The following is a 16,378-nucleotide window of genomic DNA, read 5'->3' on the forward strand; positions in this document are numbered from 1 at the left end:
AGACGGGAATTGAACCCGGGTCTCTGGCGCTGCGAGGCAGCAGTGCTAACCACTGTGCCACCGTGCCGCCTTTGGTCCATATCTCTTAATAACTTTGCTCAACAAAAATGTATCTATATCAGATTTAAAATGAACAACTAATCCAGGATCTATTGCTATTTGTGGAAGAGAATTCCAAACATCTACCATCCTTCATGTATAGAAGTGCTTCCTAACATCTCTCCTAAATGGTCTGGCCCTAATTCTTAGACTTGCCTCTAGTTCTAGAATTCCCAAGCAGTTGAAATAGTTTATCTATCCTTTCCTTTCCTGTTAATATCTTGAAAACCTCAAACAGATCACCCCTTAACCTTCTAAATTTGGGAGAAAACAGGCCTAATTTGTATAATCTCTCCGCATAACTTAACCCAGACAGAATTCTTGTAAATCTATGTTAATATAACTTCTGCATTCTTACAATCCGTCCCCTAGATATAAAGGCCAGCATTCTATTAGTTTTCTTGATTATTTTCTATGTCTGTTTGTGACATATTAAAGATCTATACACCTGAACCCCACGTCTCTTTGGACATCCACTTTATTTAACTTCATACCATCTGGAAAGTACCCTTGTCTATCCTTTCTTGATCCAAAACGGATAACCTCACACTTGCTTACATTGAATTCCATTTGCTACAGCTTTGCACAAACACTTGATCTATCAATATTCCTTTGTAATTTTATGTTATAGAACATAGAACATAGAAGAATACAGCGCAGTACAGGCCCTTTGGCCCTCGATGTTGCGCCGATCCAAGCCCACCTAACCTATACTAACCCACTATCCTCCATATACCTATCCAATGCCCGCTTAAATGCCCATAAAGAGGGAGAGTCCACCACTGCTGCTGGCAGGGCATTCCATGAACTTACGACTTATCATCTACATTGTCTACAATGCCACCTAGCGTTGTGTCATCAGCAAATTTGGAATATGACTTTCTATGCTATTATCCAAGTCGTTGATATACAATGTGAATAATTGAGATGCTAACAGATTCCCGTAGGACACCACTGGTCACTCTTGCCATTTTCAGTAAAGGTACTTACCTATTATCCCTACTTTCTGTCGCTTGCCAGTCAACCAATTTCCCAGCCATGTCAGCAATCTGTCCTCAGATCCATGTTACCTTTGTTAACAGTCTCTTATGTGGACTTTATCAAATGCTTTCTGGAAGTCCACGTAAACCATCATATATATTTGTTCTCCCGACCACTACCTTAGTCACCTCTGAGACCTCCTCTTCTGGTCAGTTCAGAAGGGTGACAGGACACAAAACATTAACTCTGATTTCTTTCTACAGATGCAGCCAGACTTGTTGAGTTTGTAGAACACAGAACCAAGAAAAGTACAGCACAGAACAGGCCCTTCAGCCCATAATGTTGTGCCAAGGATTAATCCTAATGTAAAATAAAATAACCTAACCTACGCACCCCTCAACTCACTGCTATCCATGTGCATGTCCAGCAATTACTTAAATGTCCCCAATGACTCTGCTTCCACCACCGTCACTGGTAACGCATTCCATGCATTCACAACTCTCTGCGAAAAGAACCTACCTCTGACGTCTCCTTTATACCTTCCTCCTAACACCTTAAAACTATGACCCCTCGTACCAGTCAATCCTGCCCTGGGGAAAAGTCTCTGGCTATTGACTCTATCCATGCCTCTCATTACCTTGTATACCTCGATCAGGTCACCTCTCTTCCTCCTTCTCTCCAGAGAGAAATGTCCGAGCTCAGTCAACCTCTCTTTGTAAGTCAAGCCCTCCAGTCCAGACAGCATCCTGGTAAACCTTCTTTGCACCCTCTCCAAAACCTTCATATCTTTCGTATAATAGGGTGACCAGAACCGGACATAATATTCCAAATGTGGTCTCACCAGGGTCTTGTAGAGCTGCAGCAAAACCTCACGGCTCTTAAACCTGACCTCCCTGTTAATGAAAGCCAAAACACCATATGCTTTCTTATCCACTTGAGTTTCTCCAGTAATTTCTGGTTTTGTTTCAGAATTCCAGCATCTACAGTCCTTTGTTTTATTTTTGAGATCAGAGACACATGCTACAAAGGCAGTGGGTGATAATTTAGTTTTCTCTTTACATTAACTTTCATCTTAAGTTTAGGAAACTGGTCAGCATGGACGGGTTGGGCCGAAGGGCCTGTTTCTATGCTGTATGACTCTATGTAGACTGGGGAAGCAGAGTAGGATAGACCATTTCTGATGATTGCTCTCATTGCTTTTCAGCCACATCCCATTCCCATCTTGGAATCTTACTTCCTCTCTTCCTGTACGAAGGAAAAACTCACTGCCTAAAAATGTGGTACAGGTGGGAACCCTAACAACATTAAAGTAGTATTCAGATCATCATTTGAAGGACCGAAGCATACAAGCTAAGTGCTGGGAAACGTAATGAGAGTAGATAGGTGCCTAATGACCAGCGTAGACACAATGGACCGAAGGGCCTTTTCTCATACTGTAAATATGTATGACTATAAAGCAAGTGATGGAAGTGTCAGTGGGGAGCACTTGGGTACCAGTGACCATAATTCCATTAGTTTTAAAAGAGTTATGGAAAATAACAGATCTGGTTCACAAGTAAAAGTTCTAAATTGGGACAAGGCCAATTTTGATGGTTTTAGACAGGAGCTTTCAAATGTTGATTGGAGAGGCTGTTTGCAGTCAAAAGGATGTTTGGTAAGTGAAACGCTTTCAAAAGTGAGTCAGTGAGGGTCTGGGGCCAGCATTTTCCTGTGAGTGAAGGGTAAGGTTGGCAGGAGTAGGGAATCCTGGATGACTAGAATTATTGAGGCCCTGATAAAGAAGGGGGTATATGCCACGTATAGGCAGCTGGGGTCAAGTAAATTGTTTGAGGAGTGTAGAGGGTGTCAGAGTACATTTGAAAGAGAAATCAGGAGACATAAGATAGCATTAGCAGATAAGGTAAAGGAGAATCCAGAGATTCTGCAAGTATATTGAGGGCAAAAGAATAACTAGGGAGAGAATAGGGCCTCTTAAAGATCGACAAGGCATCTGTGTATGGAGCCACAAGAGATGGGTGAGATTGTAAATAAACATTTCTTGTCAGTATTTACCGTTGAGAAAGGCAAGAATGTTAGGGAACTTGGGAAAATAAAATAATGTCTTGAAGGCAGTCTACATTACAGAAAAGGTGGTGCTGAAAGACTTAAAATGCATTAAGATAAATAAATCCTTGGGACCTGATGAAGTGTATCCTAGGAATTTGTGGGAGGCTAGGCAGGAAATTGCAGAGCCCCTAGTGGACATTTGTGTCTCGACAGCCATAGGTGGAGAGCGTGAAGATTGGAGGGGTGGCTAATGTTGTGCTATTATTTAAGAAAGGCTGCAGGGAAATGCCTGAGAAATACAAACCAGTGAGCCTTATGTCCATTGTGGATAACTTGTTAGAGAGGGTATTCTGAGAGACAGGATCTACATGCATTTGGAGAGGCAAGGACTCATTTGGTATAGTCAGCATAACTCTGTGCACGAAAAATTGTGTCTCATGAATATGATTGTGTTTTTTTGAAGGGGTGACCAAGAAAGTAGATGAGGACAGTGCGGTAGACGTTGTCTACATGGACTTTAGCAAGGCCTTTGACAAGGTACTGTATGGTGGGTTGTTGAATAAGATTAAATCTCACAGGATCCAGGTACAGCTAGCCATTGGATATCAAATTAGCTTGGTGATAGAAGACAGAAGGTGATGAGCGAGGATTGTTTTACAGACTGGAGGCCTGTGACCAGCAGTGTGCCACAGGGATTAGCGCTGGTCCACTCTTATTTGTTATTTACATAAATGATTTGGATGAGAATTTTGGAGATATGGTTTGATGATTGGTGATAAGAGTGGACAGTGAAGGTAATCTGGGAGATCTGAATCAACTGAGCCAGTGGGCTGAGGAATGGCAGATGGAGTTTAATTTAGGTAAATGCAAGGTGTTGGATTTTGGTGGGTCAGACCAGGGCAGGACTTAGACAATCAATGGGAGGGCCCAGGGCAGTGTTACTGAACAAAGAGTAGAGGTACAGGTTTATAGCTCCTTGAAAGTGGAGTCACAGTGGACAGGGTGGAGAAGGCGGCCGTGGGCATCATCGGTCAGAGCATTGAGTATAGGAGTTGGGATGTCTTGTTGCATCTGTACAAGATGTTGGTGAGGCCATATTTGGAGTACTGAGTGCAGTTCTGATCGCCCTACTTTATAGAATTAATATTATTAATCTAGAAAGAGTGCAGAAAAGATTTACTAGGATGCTACCTGGACTGGAAGGTTTGAGTTATGAGGAAAAGTTGGATAGGCTGGGACTTTTTCTCTCTGGACAGTAGGAGACTGAGGCGTGACCTTATACAGGCTTATAAAATCATGAGAGGGAGATCATAAGGTAGATAGCCAACAGCTTTGCCTCAGGGTAGAGGAGTCTAAAACTAGAGGGAATAGGTTTAAGGTGAGAGGGGAGAGATACAAAAGGGTCCAGAGGGGCAATTTTTTCACACAGAGGGTGGTGAGTGTCTGGAGAGGACTGCCAGAGATAGTGATGGAAGTGTGTATGATTTTGTCATTTAAGAAACATTTAGACAGGTACATAGACAGGAAAATGGATGGAGGGAGTATGGAGAGATACGGACCAAACATAATCAAATAGGACTAGTTTAATTGTGAAAACTGGGGGTGAGGGCATGTTGAGCCAAAGGGCCTGTTTCCATGCTGTAGGCCTCTATAACAATTACCCACACCTGCTTCTAGTTAAACTTCTCATCATTGTTTTAAAATTGATGACATCACCCCTCTCTTCCACTGAAATGTCTTCCAGCTTGAAAACTGTTTCTCTAAATATGGCCTCTTGACCACTGTTTATGTAAATCACTATATCAGTCAGCTTCTCTGAGACTAAGCACGGAGATCCAATCTTCCCTCTACCTCACTTTCCTCTTGTAGAATTGCTTAAAACCTCTTCCTGGCGAAACTGCTCTCATATCTTTGGCTATGCTCAGTGTTAACACTTTGATTTATAATGCTCTGAAGGATATTTATATATATGAAAGATGTAATGTAAATTCAAATTGCTGTTGACCAGCTCAAGTTCCAAAAATGGCGAACGATATGGAGTCATAGAGATGTACAACATGGAAACAGACCCTTCGGTCCAACCCGTCCATGCCAACCAGATATCCCAAACCCAATGTAGTCCCACCTGCCAGCAGCCGGCCCATATCCCTCCAAACCCTTCCTATTCATATACCCATCCAAATGCCTCTTAAATGTTGCAATTGTACCAGCCTCCATCACTTCCTCTGGCAGCTCATTCCATACACGTACCACCCTCTGTGTGAAAGAGTTGCCCCTTAGGTCTCTTTTATATCTTTCCCCTCTCACCCTAAACCTATGCCCTCTAGTTCTGCACTCCCCGACTCCAGGGAAAAGACTTTGTCTATTTATCCTATCCATGCTCCTCATAATTTTGTAAACTTCTATAAGGTCACCTCTCAGCCTCCGACGCTCCAGGGAAAACAGCCCCAGCCTGTTCAGCCTCTCCCTGTCGTTCAGATCCTCCAACCCTGGCAACATCTTTGTAAATTTTTTCTGAACCCTTTCCAGTTTCACAACATCTTTCCGATAGGAAGGAGACCAGAATTGCACGCAATATTCCAACAGTGGCCTAACCAATGTCCTGTACAGCCGCAACATGACCTCCCAAACTCCTGTACTCAATACTCTGATCAATAAAGGAAAGCATACCAAACGCCTTCTTCACTATCCTATCTACCTGCGACTCCACTTTCAAGGAGCTAGGAACCTGCACTCTAAGGTCTCTTTGTTTAGCAACACTCCCTAGGACCTTACCATTAAGTGTATAAGTCCTAAGATTTGCTTTCCCAAAATGCAGCACCTTGCATTTATCTGAATTAAACTCCATCTGCCACTTCTCAGCCCATTGGCCCATCTGGTCAAGATTCTGTTGTAATCTGAGGTAACCTTCTTCGCTGTCCACTACACCTCCAATGTTGGTGTCATCTGCAAACTTACTAACTGTACCTCTTATGCTCGCATCCAAATCATTTATGTAAACGACAAAAAGTAGAGGGCCCAGCACCGATCCTTGTGGCACTCCACTGGTCACAGGCCTCCAGTCTGAAAAACAACCCTCCATCACCACCCTCTGTCTTCTACCTTTGAGCCAGTTCTGTATCCAAATGGCTAGTTCTCCCTGTATTCCGTTAGATCTAACCTTGCTAATCAGTCTCCCATGGGGAACCTTGTCGAACGCCTTACTGAAGTCCATATAGATCACATCTACCACTCTGCCCTCATAAATCCTCATTGTTACTTCTTCAAAAAACTCAATCAAGTTTGTGAGACATGATTTCCCATGCACAAAGCCATGTTGACTATCCCGAATCAGTCCTTGCCTTTCCAAATACATGTACATCCTGTCCCTCAGCATTCCCTCCAACAACTTGCCCACCACCGAGGTCAGGCTCACCGGTCCAGAGTTCCCTGGCTTGTCTTTACCACCCTTTTTAAACAGTGGCACCACGTTTGCCAACCTCCAGTCTTCCGGCACCTCACTTGTGACTATCAATGATACAAATATCTCGACAAGGGCCTCAGCAATTACTTCTCTAGCTTCCCATAGAGTTCTAGCTTACACCTGATCAGGTCCTGGGGACTTATCCACCTTTAACCGTTTCAAGGCATCCAGCACTTCCTCCTCTGTAATCTGGACATTTTGCAAGATGTCACATCTATTTCCCTACAGTCTATATCTTCCATATCCTTTTCCACAGTAAATACTGATGCATTTTCTGTGGCTCCACACAAAGGCCGCCTTGCTGATCTTTGAGGGGTCCTATTCTCTCCCTAGTTACCCTTTTGTCCTTAATATATTTGTAAAAGCCCTTTGGATTCTCCTTAATTCTATTTGCCAACGCTATCTCATGTCCCCGTTTTGCCCTCCTGATTTCCCTCTTAAATATACTCCTACTTCCTTTATAGTCTTCTAAGGATTCATTCGATCTATCCTGTCTATACCTGACATATGCTTCCTTCTTTTTCTTAACCAAACCCTCAATTTCTTCAGTCTTCCAGCATTCCCTATACCTACCACCTTCCCTTTCACCCTGACAGGAATATACTTTCTCTGGATTCTTGTTATCTCATTTCTGAAGGCTTCCCATTTTCCAACCGTCCCTTTACCTGTGAGCATCTGCCTCCAATCAGCTTTCGAAAGTTCTTGCCTAATACCGTCAAAATTGGCCTTTCTCCAATTTAGAACTTCAACTTTTAGATCTGCTCTATCCTTTTCCATCACTATTTTAAAATGAATAGAATTATGGTCACTGGCCCCAAAGTGCTCCCCCACTGACACCTCAGTCACTTGCCCTGCCTTATTTCCCAAGAATTCCTGAAGAAGGGCTTATGCCCGAAACGTCGATTCTCCTGTTCCTTGGATGCTGCCTGACCTGCTGCGCTTTTCCAGTAACATATTTTTCAGCTCTGATCTCTAGCATCTGCAGTACTCACTTTCTCCTTATTTCCCAAGAGTAGGTCAAGTTTTGCGGAGAAAGTGAGGTCTGCAGACGCTGGAGATCAAAGCTGAAACTTTATTGCTGGAACAGCACAGCAGGTCAGGCAGCATCTAGGGAACAGAACATCTAGGTCAAGTTTTGCACCTTCTCTAGTGGGTACATCCACATACTGAATCAGAAAATTGTACACACTTAAGAAATTCCTCTCCATCTGAACCTTTAACACTATGGCAGTCCCAGTCGATGTGTGGAAAGTTAAAATCCCCAACCATAACTACCCTATTATTCTTTCAGATAGCTGAGATCTCCTTACAAGTTTGTTTCTCAATTTCCCTCTGACTATTAGGGGGGGTCTATAATACAATCCCAATAAGGTGATCGTCCCTTTCTTATTTCTCAGTTCCACCCAAATAACTTCCCTGGATGTATTTCCGGGAATATCCCTCATTGAAAGATTTATGCTCTATCCCTCAGCAGCGCTCATCCATTCCATCCAAACCCAGTAAATGCTCCCTTTTATTGTGATATGAAAAGTGATGCAAGGAACTGGTTAACTGAGCTTGTTTGTTCAGTGACTGTGATGAATGCCAATCTCCAAGGATTCTAGTTATCGCAATGGAGGGATTCCATCTTTTAATGATAAATGGGCTCCTTCAATGTGTTATCCCATAACATGAGCGGGAGCATCACCGACAGCATTAACAGGGATCAGCAATCCAGAGAGAGGGGGAGGAGAGATCAGAATCTGAGAATATTAGACTGGAATTTAACAACACTGGATCAAAATCCGAGAACATTAGACTGGAATGTTCCAACAATGGATCAGAATCTGAGAACAATAGACAGGGATGTTCCAACAAAGGATGAGAATCGTAGAATATTTGACTGGAATCTTCCAAGTATGATCAGAATCTGAGAACATTTCACTGGAATGTTACAACAATGGATCCGAATCTGAGAACATTAGACTGGAATATTCCAATAATACACAGGAGTTTGTCCAATTATGTTTGGATTCTTTCTGAAATTGGTTGGTTGTCATTATCAAGGCGGATCCATTACGCTCTTCTCATTATTCAATATATTTATTATCCTTTCCTGGCTACCGTTCCTGGTAAGTGTCACTGTCCAGATTTGTTTTTCTATAAACCTGTTATGACTATACGGCTGTTCTTTCATAAAGTCTACACTTCTTGCCACTATTACTGTTCCTGTTAAAACTCTGAATCCAGATATTTACTCTACAGACCACTACTAACTACATAATGAACGTGTTCAATTACTGTCTCCCTCTCTGCTCTGGCAGTGTTACCCATCGGTCTCTATGTTGACCTCCTCAGTCTCAGCGGAGAACTGCAATGTATTGTATCATTATCTTTGTTATTTAAATACTAAGAACATGGAGGTCACTGTCTACTGTTCTGCTTACTAACTCCACTTACTTCCACTGTTTCCAAACCATCCGTGGCCAAGATCTGCGGTTCAAGCAGACATATCATAACTGTGGGTGATCCCTTTGACTATGAGCTGATTCCTGATACCATGCCCTGACCATTTTTAACTTGAAATACTCACTATTCCAGAATATATCTCACTGGTTTATTCCATCTGCTGTTTGAACCTTGAGCTATGAAGTACAGTCTTAATGAAGCCAATAATCTGCTGCTGACACTCCCGGCTTCAAACCTGCCGAAGCAAATCTGATTCGAACTCACACCAAACTACCATCCATCAGTCATTCATGTGCATGCCGATGTATATTGCTATTTATGATAAATCATGCTAATCACTTACAGAACATTTATGACAATCATGGAAGTGTCAGTTTTGGGAGATTGCACAGACTTGACAAATGTCATACAACTGCTGAAAATGTGTTGCTGGAAAAGCGCAGCAGGTCAGGCAGCATCCAAGGAACAGGAGAATCGACGTTTCGGGCAAAAGCCCTTCTTCAGGAATTCCTGAAGAAGGGCTTATGCCCGAAACGTCGATTTTCCTGTTCCTTGGATGCTGCCTGACCTGCTGCGCTTTTCCAGCAACACATTTTCAGCTCTGATCTCCAGCATCTGCAGCCCTCACTTTCTCTCTTGGATATATGAATAGGAAGGGTCGAGAAGGATGTGGGTCACATGCAGTCAGGCCAACAAGAGGTGAGGCCACACTTAATTTGATACAGGGTAATGAACCAGGCCAGGTGTTGGATATGGAGGTAGGTGAGCACTTTAGTGGTTGTTACCACAATTCAGTTACGTTTACTTTAGTGATAGAATATATACTGCATGGCAAGAGTTATAGCTGGGGGAAAGGCAATTATGATGCAATTAAGCAAGATTTAGGATGCATAAGATGGGGATGGGCACAGTTCAAATGTGGGGCTTGTTCAAGTATCAGTTACTGCGTGTCCTTGATAAGTATGTACCTGTCAGGCAGGGAGGAAGTGGTCAAGCGAGGGATCCATGGTTTACTAAAGAAGTTGAATCTCTTGTAAAGAGGAAGAAGGAGGCTTATGTAAAGATGAGATGTGAAGGCTCAGTTTGGGCGCTTGAGAGTTACAAGTTAGCCAGGAAAGACCTAAAGAAAGAGCTAAAAAAAGCCAGGAGGGGACATGAGAATTTGTTGGCAGATAGGATCAAGGAAAACCCTAAAGCTTTCTATAGGTATATCAGGAATAAAGGAATGACCAGGATAAGATTAGGGCCAGTCGAGGACAGTCGTGGGAAGTTGTGCGTGGAGTTCAAAGAGATAGAAGTGCTGCTAAATGAATATTTTTTGTCAGTAATCACAAAGGAAAAAAACAATGTTGTCGAGGAGAATACTGAGATACAGGCTACTAGACTAGACAGGATTGAGGTTCACAAGCAGGAGGTGTTAGCAATTCTGGAAAGTGTGAAAATAGGTAAGTTCCCTGGGTCACATGGGATTTATCCTTGGATTCTCTGGGAAGCCAGGGAGGAGATTGCAGAGCCGATGGCTTTGATCTTTATGTCATCATTGTCGGCAGGAAGACTGAAGGATAGCAAATGTTGCCCCCTTGTTCAAGAAGGGGGATAGAGACAGCCCTGGTAATTATAAACCAGTGAGCCTTACTTCTGTTGTGGGCAAAGTTTTGGAAATGATTATAAGAGATAGGATTTACAATCATCTGGAAAGGAATAATCCGATTAGGGATACTCAACACGGTTTGGTGAAGGGTAGGTTGGGCCTCTCAAATCTTATTGAGTTCTTTGAGAAGGTGACCAAACAGGTGGATGAGGGTAAAGCGGTTGATGTGGTGTATACTGATTTCAGTAAAGCTTTGATAAGGTTCCCCACGGTAGGCTATTGCAGAAAATAAGGAGGCATGGGATTGAGGGTGATTTAGTGGTTGGATCAGAAATTGGCTAGCTGAAAGAAGACAGAGGGTGGTTGATAGGAAATGTTCATCCTGGAGTTCAGTAAATAGTGGTATACCACAAGGATCTGTTTTGGAGCCACTGATGTTTATCAATTTTATAAATTACCTGGATGACAGTGTAGAAGGGCATTAGTAAATCTGTGGATGACACTAAAGTCAGTGGAGTTATGGACAGTGTGAAAGGATGTTGCAGGTTACAGAGGGACATAGATAAGCTGCAGAATTGGGCTGAGAGGTGAAAAATGGAGTTTAATGTGGAAAAGTGTAAAGTGATTCACTTTGGAAGGAGTAAGAGAATACAGAGTACTGGACTAATGGTAAGATTCTAGACAGTGTGGATGAGCAGAGAGAGCTCGGTGTTCATGTGCATAGATCCCTGAAGGCTGCCATCCAGATTGATGGGGTCGTTAAGAAGGCATACGGTGTGTGAGCTTTTAGTGGTAGAGGATTGAGTTTCAGAGCCACTAGGTCACGCTGCAGCTGTACAAAATTCTGGTGAGGCTGCACTTGAGGAAGGATATGGAAGCATTGGAAAGGGTACAGACTGGATTTACCAGGATGTTGCCTGGAATGAGGGACGTCTGAGGGACTTGAGACTGTTTTCGTTAGAGAGAAAGAGGTAAAGAGGTTACTTAATTGAGACAGACAAAATGATCAGAGGATTATATAGGGTGGACAGTGAGAGCCCTTTTCCTCGGATGGTGGTGGCCAGCACGAGGGGGCATAGCTTTAAATTGAGGGGTGATAGATATAGGACAGACGTCAGAGGTAGGTTCTTTACTCAGGGAGTCATAACGGCGTGGAATGCCCTGTCTGCAACAGTAGTAGACTCGTCAACATTAAGGGCATTTAATGGTCATTGGATAAACATATGGATGATAATGGAATAGTGTAAGTTAGTTGGGCTTCAGATTGGTTTCACTTGTCGGCACAACATCGAGGACCGAAGGGCCTGTACTGCGCTGGAATGTTCTTTGTTCTAATTTAGGATATCTGGTTGGCATGAATGAGTTGGGCCGAAGAGTCTGTTTCTGTGCTATACATCTCTAACTGCACACAATACTCGAGTTGAGCTCTCAGCAGTATTCTAACAAGGGCATCACAAACTTCTTGCTCTTGTACTCTGCTCCTATCAAACAAGTTTAGAATGCTGTCTGCATTAACGAAGCCAAAAATACTGTAGTGGAAATCTGGAATTCTCTCTTACGAAAAGTTGTTGACTCTAGGAACCATGATAAAATTTCATAACGCGGCTGATTTAGTTGTGCAAGGGTATTAAAGGTTATAGAGCCAAAAGTGAGATGTGAGACTGCCACAGTTTAACAGAATGGCACAACTAAGCTCAGACTTACTTACCCTACAGTGTCACTGCATCAGGGCACAGGAAACTACCATTCAGCCTATAGTGTCTGTGCTCTCCATACGCCAATTCTTCCAGTGTTCACTCTCTATTTTACCCGATTACCCAACAAGTTTATTTGCCTCAAGTGCCTGTCCAATGTCCTTCTGAAATCATGGATTTTCTCCACTTCCACCTCGTGGGCACTGGGCTCCAGCTGACTACCATTCACTCTGTATAAAGTTATTCCTCATACCCCCCTACAATTTAGCTCAAAACCTGAAGTCTCGGCCCCTCGTCCTTACACCGTCAGCTAATTCTCACTTTCCTAATTTAAGGGGTTTCTGCTGAACTCACCATTTTCACAGCTGCGCAGTTTCTCCTCTAATGCAACCCCACGATGTTCCAGTTCATCCAGACTCTGTTCTAGTTGTTCCAACTCTCCCTGGATATTCTCCTCGGGAATATATTGATCTGCATGCACCTAAAAAATAAATCACAGTAGTCAGAACATAAAGCTACTGAGAAATCGCAATCCTTTCAAAAATAAATAAAATATATCAGCACAGAAAGGGAGAAGTATGAATGATCCTCAATCTCTATATTCAAGGTACAGATTCAGGCACACAGAGTCCATTTGCCTTGGATCATTTGTAGAATTGAATTATATTTTCAAATGATTGCCAGACACCACTCATGGTGTGCTCATTTCTGAGGTGAAAGCAATACTGCCCAAACAGGCCGGCTCAATTTCAACATGCTACTGTTTAATCAGGTGATAAGTCAGTCAGTGAGAGAGCAGCATAGATGACAATCAGTAAATGTGATAGCAGGTCTCTCTATCCACTGTCAGATAATCAGCAAGTGTGATAACAAGGCAACCACACATGGCAGAACAAGGAGTGTGGTAACAGGCTAAACATTCACAGGGCACAAACAGCAAGCGTGGTAACAACTCACTTTCACACTCAAGGCACTATCAGTGAGTGTAATAACAGCTCCTGCTCCCTCACACATGATGGTGCACACGTGGGGAGTCAGGGATGGTGAGCAAGATTGTGAGGTGGAGGCAGTGTACAAAGAGAGCGAGAACAAGGAGACTGAGCAAGGCACAAGAAGTGAAGTGAGGACTCGGCTGATTCAGGCAGAAAGCAGATTGACCAGCAGCTAACAGGGACAGGATGTTAATGTCTGCAGTGAGAGAGACCCCACATACACCAGCAGACAGAGTGGGTACCGGGATTGCACAGAGACACAGCTCGGCCTGTTCAGCATCATACATCAGAAAAATCAGTACAACTGCAAACAATTGAACAAAAAGATTCACTCCCGGCAGGAGGTTAAAGTTCTTACACTCACCTTGCGCTTAATCAATGGGAAGCCATGGCCAGGGGCTGGAGGCCGTGCTGGTTTCGGTCCTTTCCGAGGCCGGGGGGGAGCAGTTACTCCAGCTGGACTGGATTTTCTATCAAATGGATTTTCTTTGCATGAAGACTGTAAAAAAAAATCATTCCCTGAACAAAGGTTGACTTCCTACGAATAATCTCCCAAAGTCCTCTCAATTAGGGGGCCCCCAGCCCACACGCCTCATTCTTGATGAAGGACTTACGCCCAAAACGTTGATTCTCCAAAGTCAGGAAAGCCATTGGGACAGTGGATTCAATAGTTAAGGCAACGACTGAGGCCTTTCTGAGGCTGTGGATCAGACTCCAGGATGGTATGTTATCTCCCTGTTGTTAAGGTCAAGGATGTCACCAAGGTGGATCGCAGAGAGCTGAGGGATGAGGATGAACAGCCATGAATTGTGGTCTGTATCGGTAGGAAAAAGGTAGGAGGTCCTTTAGGCAGACTGCAGGAAACTGGAAATGAATTAAAAAGTTGGACCTTAGGGGTAGCGATCTCTGAATTACTGCCAAGATCACATGCTCATGAATTCAGAAGTAGGAGGGTAGAACAAATGGAAGGATGATGTGGAAACAAAGTCATTAGATTTCTGGGGAATTGGGACTGTCACGGGGGGGAAGCTGTGATCTGTATAAGGCAGACAGGTTGCACTTCAATACAACAAAAAACTATGGATGGAGGAGACTTGCCTCAACAGATTCAGACGGGAGAGTTGGAAATACAAGGAAGAGCATTTGTGAGGGAACATGGAAAGCAGAGGAAACAAAAACTAAAATACAGACAAAGGAGCTGTTTTGAGATGAGGGGTATAAGGAAGCTGATGGCACATATAGACACTCAGAGTATGATATCAGAGCAATGACTGAAATATGGCTGAAGGAGGAATGGAAACTGGTTATTTTCCACTGGGAAAACAAGATGCAAAATGGAGCCCAACAAGAGAAGTGGCAGTTCTGAATTCAGATAGGAACATTTAGCCAGTAATGAAGTTGGACAAGTGGAAGGGGCAGCTATAAGTTGTCCTTTGGCAACGTTATCCAAAAAGCAAGATTTTAGCTTTCATACATATGTTGCCGACACCCAGCTCTACAGTAACTCCTCCGCTGTTGCAAAATTAACCAAATTATCTGACCTCCAGATCTGGATCAGTAGAAAATGTTCCAGTTAAATATGATGCCATTGCTGTCTACACCCTAAACTCTGTTCCTGAACCACTGACTTCACTGCTTTCCTCGGTGGAGTTTGAGATGGAGACAGTCTGTTCAGTATCATGTGTCTGTGAGACAAACTTCTGACGTCATATTTGCACCAACCCCACCTCAGCACCATCACCCTTTACCCTGTCTTAGCTTACCCATTGTTAAAACCCCCATTGTCGCTTCACCAGTCTTGATTGTTTCAATGTTCTGCTGCATGGTCTTCCACATTTTACCACACATTAACATGAGGTCATCCAAAACTCTGTCCTCTGTATCTCTGCTTGCACCAACTCTCATTCCCCGAACACCACTGTGTTCAATGTCCGACACCGACTCCCAGAAAAAAACATCATAATTTTAAAATCCTTATCCTCAAATCCTTTCGTGGCTTTGGCCCTCCCTGCTTTTGTAGCCTTCTCCAGTCCACGACCCTCCCGGAATCTGCTGTCCCCTCCAGTCCATGACCCTCCCAGACTCTGCAGTCCCCTCCACGACCCTCTCGGACTCTGCAGTCCCCTCCACGACCCTCCCAGACTCTGCAGTCCCCTCCACGACCCTCTCGGACTCTGCGGCCCCCTCCACGACCCTCTCCAACTCTGCAGCCCCCTCCAGTCCACGACCCTCTCAGACTCTGCGGCCCCCTCCACGACCCTCTCCAACTCTGCAGCCCCCTCCAGTCCATGACCCTCTTGGACTCTGCGGCCCCCTCCACGAGCCTCTCGGACTCTGCAGTCCCCTCCAGTCCACGACCCTCCCCGACTCTGCAGTCCCCACCAGTCCACGACCCTCCCCGACTCTGCAGTCCCCTCCAGTCCACGACCCTCCCCGACTCTGCAGGCCCCTCCAGTCCACGAGCCTCTTGGACTCTGCAGTCCCCACCAGTCCACCACCCTCCCCGACTCTGCAGGCCCCTCCAGTCCACGAGCCTCTTGGACTCTGCAGTCCCCACCAGTCCACCACCCTCCCCGACTCTGCAGGCCCCTCCAGTCCACGAGCCTCTTGGACTCTGCGGCCCCCTCCACGACCCTCTCGGACTCTGCAGCCCCCTCCAGTCCACGACCCTCTCAGACTCTGCAGTCCCTCCACAACCCTCTCGGACTCTGCAGTCCCCTCCACGACCCTCTCAGACTCTGCAGTCCCCTCCACGACCCTCTCAGACTCTGCAGTCCCCTCCACGACCCTCTCGGACTCTGCAGTCCCTCCCACGATCCTCCTGGACTCTGCGGCCCCCTCCATGACCCTCTCGGACTCTGCGGCCCCCTCCATGACCCTCTCGGACTCTGCGGCCCCCTCCATGACCCTCTCGGACTCTGCGGCCCCCTCCATGACCCTCTCGGACTCTGCAGTCCCCTCCACGACCCTCCTGGACTCTGCGGCCCCCTCTACGACCCTCTTGGACTCTGCAGTCCCCTCCACGACCCTCCCCGACTCTGCAGTCCCCTCCACGACCCTCTCG

General features: G+C 44.8%; 1 protein-coding gene across 2 annotated transcripts in view; it reads right to left on the reverse strand.

Annotated features, from left to right (window-relative positions):
• The window catches only part of micall1a (MICAL-like 1a), a 99,164-nt gene that overhangs the window by 11,498 nt on the left and 71,288 nt on the right, over positions 1 to 16,378 (reverse strand). For both annotated transcript variants that reach the window (XM_087978399.1, XM_043680010.2), the window contains 2 exons: positions 13,679 to 13,813; positions 12,677 to 12,803 (listed from right to left, as the gene is read on the reverse strand). In XM_087978399.1, coding sequence (XP_087834525.1) covers positions 12,677 to 12,803; positions 13,679 to 13,813 — 262 coding nt within the window. The remainder of the gene's footprint in view (positions 1 to 12,676; positions 12,804 to 13,678; positions 13,814 to 16,378) is intronic.

The sequence above is a fragment of the Chiloscyllium plagiosum genome, unplaced genomic scaffold (genome assembly GCF_037043375.1).
Source record: "Chiloscyllium plagiosum isolate Xiang-an unplaced genomic scaffold, Cpla_swu_hap1 HiC_scaffold_33, whole genome shotgun sequence".
NCBI classification, from domain to species: Eukaryota; Metazoa; Chordata; class Chondrichthyes; order Orectolobiformes; family Hemiscylliidae; genus Chiloscyllium; species Chiloscyllium plagiosum.